This window comes from Nannochloropsis gaditana (assembly GCF_000240725.1).
Source record: "Nannochloropsis gaditana CCMP526 unplaced genomic scaffold scaffold662, whole genome shotgun sequence".
Taxonomy (NCBI): Eukaryota; class Eustigmatophyceae; order Eustigmatales; family Monodopsidaceae; genus Microchloropsis; species Microchloropsis gaditana.
The window spans coordinates 5,777-16,646 of NW_005803291.1; the positions used below are offsets into that span (position 1 = coordinate 5,777).

Here is a 10,870-nt window from a genome sequence, read left to right on the forward strand (position 1 = left end):
CAGCTTTTCAAAACTCACCAGCTCTGTCACTGATGTGTCTTCCATCTTTCACGTCCCGTGTGTTTTGAAACTGCTGCGCCTTCAATGGCCTGATTTGAGAAACAGAAAATTGAACAAAGGAGCATGTAATAAAAGAACACGCACAGGCAAACCCCCCCGCCCAAAAGCTAGAAGCACAGAGCGATATGTGAGAATTGAGTGGCTGTTGTAATTGGTTTTAGGTGTGACACAGCTTCACTCTCGGACTGCCAAGGTTCGAAGAGGCAAGCGGGATGAAGACGATAAGAACAACTTGAAGGGTTCAAGCAATCGCTCCATCGCCAAGTCTCTAGTAGAGGCAGCGAGGAAGGAGGTGTCACGAAACCTTCATGGATAGGGCCAACATTGACAAATGTGCGGTGGAAAAGACAAATGCACGCTCGATCATGCAATAGCTAGAATAGGCATGTCCTTAAATGCCTCACCGCCCACTTTTTGTTGTAAAAATCTCTGATTGCACCTCAGCGATTTCAGACCCCGTCACTTCTAGTGCGGCGCATGAAGAGAGCAGCCATATCTACACAAAGCTGCCCCACAAATCAGGGAACAGTATAAAATTGAAGTGGTGAAAATCAAACGTTGGACGAAGATGTATAAATAAAAAGGCAGGGGCGGCAATCTGGAAGGAGGAAATGCGTTTCCTTCAATGAGAAATCCTAGTATGCTTCTCGAGCTCTCGAGGCTTCTGTAGGTCTTCTACTTTGTGTTATTCATGATCTGAATTCTTTGGAGCGAATGAATGGTTATCTTACTACGTATTTCATCAATGTTAAAGGGAATCATAAAAACATTTGAGACCGATCATACACACTTATGCGGCGCGTCTTCCACTTGGACAAATTGTTGGGACTAATAACTCCGGGATGATCCAATGTGAAGGAGTATTCCCAAGACTGATACGATGTCTATCGAGCCAGAAAAGTTTTGATGACCTTAGGTGCCCTCAAAGGTGGGGTGTCTGCGATCGAGAGGTATCAGATCGCATTCCAAAGTATGCGAATGAGAGTATGGCAGAAATTCGAGGTTAGACAGCCTCGAAAAAGAATATACACATGAGGTGGCGATGAAACGAGAGAACAGGTTGAAATGGGGAGTCGAATGAAAGCAAGGACCGTTTCTCACACTCTACGACAGCATGTAAATCTGAGACACCCGCAGTATCAAACCTTGTGATTTTATCAAGAGATACGGGAATGCGAGCTGGTCACTTGCGTTTAAGATTTTTTTAGTTTCCTCGCACGATTGCGTCCCAGAAATGAACTTCAGTCGTCATATATGCCTACAAATGTATGTGCTTGCAGGAAGGTGATGTGATGAATGATGCGATGTCGTCTATTTTATGAATGTACATTCCTCTCACTACTTATGTTCGTCGTTTGCTTTTTTGGTTTTCGAGTCCTTTCGTGCGAAGAAATGGAATTATAAGACATGATGTCTTAACGTGTGTGTGTAAATTTCTTTTGCTGTTGTTGCCAAAATATGGGCGTGTAAAATTGAAATGTGCGTAGGCATGCTTGACGCATTAAAATCTTGGAACTCTTAATGCGGCAAGTCAATCCAGAATGTAGACAACAGGTACCTTTTGGGTCGAGTGGCAGAGCTATGAGGTCATTCTCTATACTCTCATCATATTGTTTAGTCATAAAAGATGTCTAACGGAGAAGGTGTTGGAAAAGGACAGGGTTTCTAAATGAAACTTGTTTGTAGGTTGGAGCGGTGACCGAAACGGACCTGGTCGTACGCGTGACTGGACGTTGCATCGCTCCTTCTCGCTGCACAAGTGGCCAAATCCGAAAAGCCGCATAAATGTCACCAGGGACGTGAAGTCAAGCATATAACTCACGAACCATTTCTATATACTTTCGAAGGGTAGAAGGTCATCACGCATAGTACGGACTGGCCTCGAGTACTGGACACCTCGATCGGAGGGCTTCGTCGACAGAGGCGCTCATTTTGCTTTTCCCCTACCCCTTTTTCCTCGCGTCGCCCCTGAAGTAGTTGAGGCGTGGCGTCAACACCGTGTGCAGCACATGACTCGTCCTCAAGTACCTGTTTGACTTTTAGTGTGATGGATGATAATGACCGCGAGCCTCTAGCCAAGACCTCTCGCGGCTCCCTGCCTTCACCTTCCTCCAGCGTCGACGCCCTCTCTCCTGCTCACAGTGATGACGGAGGCCAGGACGAGTATCTTGTTGAGGGGCATCGATTAACTCAAGTCAACGATGAGACCGATGATGCCTCTACCCGCGTCACCGATGATTGGGCTTTGGAAGCTGCGGCGCAAGAATTGGAAGCGAGGCTTGCAAACCTACGCCGATACAGCAACTGGCGGCTGAATACTCGCCAATACCCGTCTTCCCCTGCCCTAGAGACACAACATGCTTTGTGGGCTCTCCGACAGACAGCATCAGGAGGGCTCAGCCTTGTACTGCCTCCTGCTATTGCCGAAGAAGAGGAGAGCGAGCATGAGGGCCCGAGTATGGTCCGCGGGCAGTCACTGTCGGCCGCCATTGACGAAATTAACGGCTTCATGTCACGGAGAGCCACAAGCGCTTGGAGACGCTCTCGCACCCTTGCTTCGGGGGGAAATTTGCCATACCCCACCTCCTCGTCTCGTCTTTCGGGTCCCCTTTTGCCCCTCTCGCAGAGGCAGCCCGGGGGGGCGGAGGGTCGTGTCAGTTTGGCGCCTGGCATTGGCAGCAGCACCGGCTCAGGGAGAAGCCCCGAAGCCCGAGGAGGGCGCGATGGCAAGGGAACGAAAGTTGTGGAAGGAGAGCGCGTGACGGCCTCAGCTACTCAGGAAGAGGAACAGCGTTTGCCACGTGACAGCCCCAGTCTGCTTCGAGCCTCGCTCTTGAGTAAGGCCCCACCGCTGTGGTCAGCATGGGAGCGTCTGGGGTGGACGATAGGCGACTACTTCATGTCGTTGGTGGTCTTTGTTACCATTTCCATCACTTGGTGGCGGGGCGCCTGGAACCTCCTCGACTACTACGTCTTCCCTACCCACCGGGCCCTCCGCGCTCTTGTGCTGACCCTCGCGGGCATGACTTTTAACGTCCTGGGCTTTCTCTGCTACCCCTCCCTGCTGCGGTGGTCGCGTCGGATTACCTGCCGTCGAGAAAGCTACGTGTTCGGGACGGTCAAGCGCCTGGTGTTGCTGCTGCGCATGCTTGCCTCGGTGGCGCACTGGACAGGGGTCTGGGACGCCGTGGACGGGGCTTTCTGTGGAGAGGAGGCGACCAGCGACTGCAGGTATGGAAGAGGTCGAGTTAAGCGTGGGAGTAGGAAGGAAACTGCCGGGAGCTAAGGATGGAGAAAGGGAGGAGGACCACAAAGTTCCTTTTCCGGCGCCTACACATGCGGGGCGTGTAAGCGCTCATGGCGATAGGCCGCCGTTTTGGTGGCCGGCTTTCCTTGCAAGGATCATGGCTACAAATCTGTCAGCATTGTCTTCTTGAGAGCGGCACGCCCACGCCTCTTTTAATGGCTCTTTTTCCTACCGCTTTCCCTCCCTCCCCTCCCAGCTTCGACTACAGCAGCTTGGGCACCATCACGTGCGTAGGATTGGCCGGCCTGGTTGCATTGCGGCAGATGAACGGGGCGGTCTGGGGCCCACTCTTCTCGGTGTCTTTAGACTTCCAAGACGAGCTTGTCCTGGATACCTCCCTCCGCTTCCACACGAGCCAGTGGCGAACTGGCGGCCAGGGAGAGGGGCCAGGAGGAAGGGGGGGCGGGAGGGGGGCACTGCTCTGGCATGTGCTGGATATCCTGGCGACCCAGTGGCTGCCGGACGTATTTGCCATTTTGGCATGGTACGGGCTTTATACCTGGCTGCCGCTGCGGTGGCCGGGAACATCGAGGAGGGAGGAACTCTTGTACGTGGCGGCCGCGATGGGGGTGGCTGTCGGGTGTTACGCCGCCCAGTTCGTGCTGGCAAGCTGGGTAGATGCCTACTATCCTCGCGCGAGTAGCAGCGGCAGCAGCAGCAATGGGGCCGGGGGGGAAGCGGTTTTGGAGAGAGAGGGCGAGCTGGGAGGAAGCCTGGGGAACGGCAGGCGCAGCATAGCGAGTAGAGGCAACCACAACCGGAGCACTCAAGGCGACTTGTCCATTCCACTGCAGGTGCCGGTTCCCAAATGCTGCGAACCACCCCCTTTTCTGTCGGGAAAGTACTTGGCGGAGCTCTTACTCTACCTGTGGGCTTTCTTAGCCGCTAACATGCTCTGGGTCTTTTGGTGGGATTTCCTCGACGACCACCTCTTGTCCGACCGGCCGCTGCTCAGCAACTGGCTCTGCGCCGTGGGTGGGCTCGCGCTGGAGTTCATGTTGAATGTGGCATCGACGGAGGTGGCGGGGGGCGTCTATCTGGACGGGGCAGCGGAGGGGAGCTCTGGCTTGTTCTTCCCTGTGTGTTACTTCGGAGAGGTGGCCGCCTACCGGGCCAGCCTCCGGTCTGCTCAGGCCTTCGCCGTGTATCGAAAGTCGACCATGGGAGGGTTAGCGGGAAGCGCTTCTTGCTCCTTGCTAGACACCGGGGCCAGGAGCGCTCTGGAAAGTCCTGTGCGGGAGATTGCCTTGCTGCGCCCCGGGTCTTTGGGGCAAGGGGGAGAGGCTAGGGGGTGGAAGGCCGGAGGGGCGGCGGACAAGATTGGAAAAGTGGCGGAAACGCCCACACTCGTCCATGGGGAGTCGGGCATGGGCTTGCTCGCGAATGAATCGGGGCGGTCGGACGACTAGGGAGAGAGGGAAAGGGGATGCAGAGATTTGTGGACGGATCGCAGGAGGAAGAACGAGGCGGGCGAGCCGGCCATCATTTGTTGCGGGAGAGGTGTGAATTTGAAAAATGTGAAAAGCAGACCAGCGATGTACAGCACACGTTTCGTAGGTTCAAAGTAAAGATACATGCCCTCAAGGGATGGAAGATGAAATGGAGCTTTCGCCCGAGGTTGACGTCCTGTTGGCGAATGCGATATGACTTGTTGTTCGATGTCTCCTGAGCTTTACTTTATTAGAAACCTGTTGTGCACTACTGCCTTGGCATGTCGGACGAGTCAAAAATGCACCGGTATCTCCTATTGTATCTTCATCCGGGGTTGTCTTCCTCCTCTTCCCTCCTTCAAAGCCTCCTTCACGTCTAGACGTTGAAGCGGAAGAGCATGACATCCCCTTCCTTGCACACGTACTCCTTGCCTTCCGACCTGAGCTTTCCGGCGTCCTTGACCGCCTTCTCGCTCCCCAAGGCGACCAGATCCTCACAGGACATGGTCTCGGCGCGGATGAAACCTTTTTCGAAGTCGGAGTGAATAACACCCGCCGCTGCAAGCACACCGAGGAAGAAGAAAAGAGAAAGGAAGACAGGGTTTAGAGATGTCCAACTCGACTTCGCTTTCTCTGTTAAGCTCTAGTTAAACGTCGTCGGACAACCATGACCAATCCATATCTCCCATACGATCCCCCGCCCCCCCCTTTCTCGAGAACCCCCGCCTACCTTGCGGCGCCGTACTTCCCTTCTTGATGGTCCAGGCACGCGTCTCTTTGGGTCCACACGTGAAGTATGTCTGCAATCCTAGCAAAGAATAAGTCTCCTTCACCAGCGCTCGCAGCCCACAGGCCTCCTCCTGCACCCCTAAAGACTCGAGAAACTCCTTCCGGTCCTCCAAGGGCAACTCCACCAGCTCCGCCTCCACCTGGGCCGAGACCAGCACCACGCCCGCCCCCTCTTTGGCAGCCACTTCCCGCACTTTGTCTACGTACTTGTTCCCTGTTGCCAGCTCGGCGTCACCGACGTTGGCTGCGTAGATTACTTTCATGCCTGAAGAAGAGGACGATGATAGGACAGCCCAGTAAGCTTGTGTGCCAATTGCCCTTCCTCACCTTCCATTCCGCGAGAAAAGGGAGGAAAAATCTATGTGCGTAGATAGCCTTGCTTGTTTCTGTGCTTATTGGGGCTTCCGGCACCTGTCCCCGGGGCGCGACACGTGCGCCTCGGACACTGCCTGTCGAACCCAAACCAACGTACCTGTGAGCAAGCCCAGTCGCCCCACGTCTGCCAATTCGTCTTCAGAGAGGAAAGGGAGGATTTCCCGGGCTGGCTTCCCCTCTGCGAGAGCGTCGTAGACCCTCTGGAGCCCGTCCCGCTCGGCCTGTGTCACGCTCTTGTCCTTGAGGGCGCGTTGTAAGCGCTGCACGAAAGAGCGGAGGGAATGCATGAGTGGTAAAAGCCGTTAGTGGGACGTCTTCCGAGGCTATTAGCGGGCATGTAAGCGATGAGCCACGACGCCAGCGAGGAAGCATGTACGATCAAACAGCAGACCTAGGGCACCCCGGCGACCAAGACACAGAAGCCTCAAGGCGTCGCTGCGCTTACCTTCTCCACCTGCGCCAGATCCGAAAGCGCGAGCTCCAAATTAATCACTTCCATGTCCCTCTCCGGGTCCACAGAGCCAGAGACATGGACAATGTCGTCGTTCTCGAAGCAGCGGATCACCTGCACGAGTCAAGCACATAGATTTGGGATCAGGGGGTGAAAAGGGAGGGTATTAGGAGTCAACGCAGAGCATGGTGCCTTGCGTAGTGGAGACTTGACGGACACGACAGCGACAAGACGAGAGAGTACGAGGTCTTGGGATGGAAGAGGGAGCTACCTGGACGATGGCATCGCATTCGCGAATATTCGCCAGAAACTTGTTCCCCAATCCTTCCCCCTGAGAGGCTCCTTTGACGAGACCTGCGATATCCACGAATTCGAGGACGGCGGGTAGCACAGACTCGCTTTTGGCGATGTTGGCGAGAGCCAGAAGACGTGGGTCGGGGACCTGGCGGTGGGAAAAAAGGAGGTCGAGGGAGGGGGGAAGGTGTGGTGTGTCTGGGTTTAGGGACATTGCTTCTTCTGTGCCCTTTCAAGCTGCCTGCCGCTCTCTTCGGGCTTTTCTTGTGGGATTAAGTGAGAACCTTTCCTTCTCCTCTTCGTCTCCCTCCTATAAGGCACCATAGCATCAATGATGTCGTCTCTGCCCTGTTCGGTGTGAACTGCTCTGTCACATTTAAATCACCTCGCGCTCCTCCCTCCCACTCTCACCTCGGCGATCCCCACATTAGGCTCGATGGTGCAAAAAGGAAAGCTGGTGTTTTGAACAAAAAGGGTGTTTCGTAAGAAGCCCCGTAGAATCGAACCGACGGTTGACATCCCATCACTCCTCGAGGTCACTACCCTCCCGTCTTCCTTATCATCCCCGTCTATCTTACTTGGCGGCTTGTGCCGTAGCGCCTCCGGTCAGGGCATTGAAAAGTGTGGATTTTCCGACGTTGGGAAGGCCGACGATGCCCGCCCGTAGCTTCATGCTGATTTGGTGCCCCGATACTGCTTGAGAGAGGGGACAAGGAGGGTGTAAGGGCCGAATGGCCGATGATTGGATAGCTATGCGTGTGTGTACAACAAATAATTTTGATATCAGGACCACAAGAGAGGCAACTGGGAAAGCCTTAGAGTGCAGGTTATTTTCCATACAATGAGTCGCAAGAGGCTGAAAAGCATTTTGCAATTTAGCGACCTCGACAAGAATGCAGCCTACTCTTCACGTCCTGTCCTTTGGATAGCTCTTGGCGCTTTGAGAGATCCTTCAACGCTCCCACCTCACAGTATTCAAAAGTGGCAGTAGTACAAGGGGCCAGTGTGGGTCTGACTTGAATGGTTTTTAACGGGATTCCTCCTTCCGTCATACCTGCGGCAAGTTGTCGTTGCGCTCCGCCCGACCACGGCTTGACAAAAGGTCTGATGAAGGCACTATTACTCCTTACCATACCATAACGAAAATTAAACATGCGTCGTGTGCAGTCTGCAGCGATGATGGAAAGTGATGGATGAGGTTGAAGAGGTTAGGGGTCACGCTGTGGCCCTTGTGGACAATATCGGAGACATTTGTGGTTAATTTAGATGGATCCCTTTCACAACCCGTACCTGATATTTGTTTTTTTGTTTCACGAGTCACCAAGGGTGCAGGAAAGGCAAATAATGTCGCAGCGCTTACTGTCACGCAGCAATACAGGAAGGGTAGGAGGCTGACTCGACGATTGACAGGGCCGGACGACATGGACCAGTGGACCTTTACAAAGAGGGAGAGAACAGGAAGCCACCCACGTCTTTCAAGTAAGCACGTCCCATAATTTGGAAGAAGAAGTGACTTTAGACATTTTTGATGCTGCTGCGTTAAAGACGGGCGATGTACGTGTGGCGGTGGATACTCATCTGGCGGCCGTCATTTTCCCCCCTTTTCAAGTTTCATTTTGTCAACTCCGGATTCAGAATCCGTTATATAGCTACTAAACTATATGCACAAGCATAAGAATAAGAGTGAATAAGATTAGGATGGATCGCAGGGCCTAGAATCGTGAAGAAAGACTTGTGTGTCTGACCCGTTCCGATCTTTCGGGCTCTTGCCTTTTGCTTGCCTCCTGCAGACTTTTGAGCTTACATTGATTGCGACGACGACGATTTGAGAATAATGAAAATGTGTCTTTTGACAAAGATGCTGTCTGAATGGATTCACGAACAATGCATCAGACAACCAACAAATTCAAAGCCTGCGCCGCAATGTCTGCGAGCAAGGTAAGGCGGGTGAAAGTGAAAACGTGCCGGCTGTGCACCGACATGTCAAGCGAAGCGAATGCAATGGCTTGAGGAACGCGTTTTGACAATTACATATAGCTGCTCTTTCTTCTTGCCTTCATATTCTGGAATAATTGGACATAGGCCGATGAAGAGATTCGGGCTTCAGGACTGAGACCTTCTCGCCTCAAAACAATGTCCTTCGAGCACGCATACTTGTACATTTAAAAATGGAAAAGCTTTCCATTACGCGGGCAACAAAGTACCGCTCATGCTCTTCTTCTTGAGATTTTTACCTATACCATTCTTGCTTTAAAGGACTAATTCTCACCGTGAGCCTCATCGCGAGGCATGCTTTTTACCAGTGCATCTTTTCCATCCTTCGCATCCACCTCCCCTTTGCCGCCCGTCCTGCTCCCGCGCTCATAAGCCCACCCATGGCTCAAAGGAGGCAGCATGCGGTGCGAGTTATCTGCAGGGGATACGTCCTTCTCTTGCACTTCATGCTTCGCATCCACCTCCTCCTTGCCGCCCGTCCTGCTTCCGCCCTCATAAGCCCACAAATGGCTCAAAGGAGGCAGCATGCGGTGCGTTCCCTCATCCGAGACAGAACCTTGGGTAGCAAGTTGTCCGTTCTGATCAGCCTCCGCATGCAAAGTGCCACGTAAATTGAAAGCGTTTGTGACGGAGAACAACAGCACGACAATGCTACCGAGGATAGAAAGGTGTGAGAATGCGATCATCTTTTTCGTCCAGACCGTTGTTCTCGAAGGGAACTGTCCCTCAAACTGTGGAATTTGGTGCGAAAACGAAGAGCATGTCAGCGGACTGACCATTTCGGAAAAGTATGTCGCATAATGTGAAGTGATTACAGCCATGATTAAATTCAATGCCAAAGACAAACAATTATCTGAGTTGGGGGTGAGAATTCAAAATTGACCTTGAGGTTCTCTAGATCTGGCCAGATCTTGTCATTTCAGGGAGTGGACAGGACCCCATGATTGTCTAGTCTTTGTGGTCAATGGCAATCACGTTTTGTTTATGGCGACACGAGATAGATCCAGCGCAAGCACAAGCCCGGCCACGTCATCGCCCCGGATCAAAAGCAACTAGATGAACAGACGTATCCGTGCACCTGGAACCCCCTCAAGCGCCGCAGTGGAGGCAGTAGTGTTGCATTGAGGGATAATTGGCCCCACGTTCTCCCGGGATACAAAAATGGCACATTTTTGGGGGATCGAGTGGAGGGGTTAGAGGGGGGCTGACAAAGCAGAACAACGCCGGAGGCTGGACGCCAAGAGGCATCTGCTTTTGCCTTCACAGCAAATATTTGACACCAGGGTATGGCGGCGAGACGCGGTGCAATGTGTTATTTCAGGCCAGAGGTCTTCTTTCTCTCGCTACAACAGTAGTCATAGTCATTGCTGGATGGTTCAATGGTCATGGGCATAAGATCTGATGGTCGAAGGGCGAGATGTAACGAGTACTCCTGTCGAAGCCAACGTGGCAGTCCCCATGAAGCTTCACTTCACCCTAATTTTGCTGCCGCTCGAGATAGAGACAGCTTTTTGCGACTGTGGAAAATTATATGAGATACACATGCCATGTTCGCGTGCTGAAAAATTGGTACATGTTAAAGGTACCACATTTGGATCATGTGAGAAGGGATAACGGATACGCAGCACGGCAGGTGGAGATGGCCCCTCCTTTGTGAGACGCGAATCCCTTCCCGTCTCACAGGGGCATTGCATATGCAAGTCCTGTGTGTATGCCGTGGCATAGATCCAGTGGCATGTAAGAGCTCTTTAAGATGCCCTTTCGTGCGGACCTTCTCATTTTTGGGCAACAAAATGTTTCATCCCTCATAGATCTTGCTACCTTCATCGAAAAAGTTAATAAGGAAGCCCAAGATGACTCTCTCGGTCTCCCGTATGTGCTTGGCCACAGCTGCAGCACTTCTTCTGACAACTCCTATGACTTCGGCGGCAAATTTGCGCCGCGCTCAGGCCGTAGTCAGTGAAGGTAAGTGTTCGCGGACCGATTTAACCCTTGTGTTTATCATCCAAGGAACATGCACACGGGCCTACCAATTGCAGGTCCTGATTTGAGACTTATCACGCAACAACCTCGCACTACACTTACATCTCGGACAGGTGCTGCGGCCGAGGAAGGAGACAAGGCCCCGCTGTCTCGTGGATGGGCATACGGCGGACGGGACGGATCTCG

The 10,870-nt window shown here is 52.8% G+C and overlaps 4 protein-coding genes across 4 annotated transcripts; 2 read left to right on the forward strand and 2 right to left on the reverse strand.

Annotated features, from left to right (window-relative positions):
- Positions 1-2,874: 2,874 nt before the first annotated feature.
- Positions 2,875-3,597, forward strand: NGA_0435700 (uncharacterized protein; the record flags this gene model as incomplete). The annotated part of the gene is made up of 2 exons (XM_005853981.1): positions 2,875-3,291; positions 3,564-3,597. Coding segments are annotated over exons 1-2 (366 nt in total), but the record flags the coding sequence as incomplete, so codon positions are not given.
- A 1,418-nt stretch (positions 3,598-5,015) lies between these two features.
- NGA_0435900 (gtp-binding protein) lies at positions 5,016-8,367 on the reverse strand. The gene is made up of 8 exons (XM_005853983.1): positions 7,997-8,367; positions 7,761-7,874; positions 7,285-7,399; positions 6,767-6,854; positions 6,407-6,526; positions 6,059-6,221; positions 5,528-5,851; positions 5,016-5,355 (listed from the first exon to the last, which is right to left on the reverse strand). The coding sequence occupies exons 1-8, from the start codon at positions 8,127-8,129 to the stop codon at positions 5,174-5,176; spliced, it is 1,239 nt and encodes a 412-aa protein (XP_005854045.1). The 5' UTR covers positions 8,130-8,367; the 3' UTR covers positions 5,016-5,173.
- Positions 8,368-8,964: 597 nt separating this feature from the next.
- Positions 8,965-9,387, reverse strand: NGA_0436000 (uncharacterized protein; the record flags this gene model as incomplete). The annotated part of the gene is made up of 1 exon (XM_005853984.1): positions 8,965-9,387. One exon carries the CDS (start codon positions 9,385-9,387, stop codon positions 8,965-8,967), a length of 423 nt encoding a protein of 140 aa, XP_005854046.1.
- A 1,147-nt stretch (positions 9,388-10,534) lies between these two features.
- NGA_0435800 (uncharacterized protein) lies at positions 10,535-10,856 on the forward strand (the record flags this gene model as incomplete). Its single annotated transcript, XM_005853982.1, has 2 exons — positions 10,535-10,666; positions 10,798-10,856. Coding segments are annotated over exons 1-2 (171 nt in total), but the record flags the coding sequence as incomplete, so codon positions are not given.
- Positions 10,857-10,870: the final 14 nt, after the last annotated feature.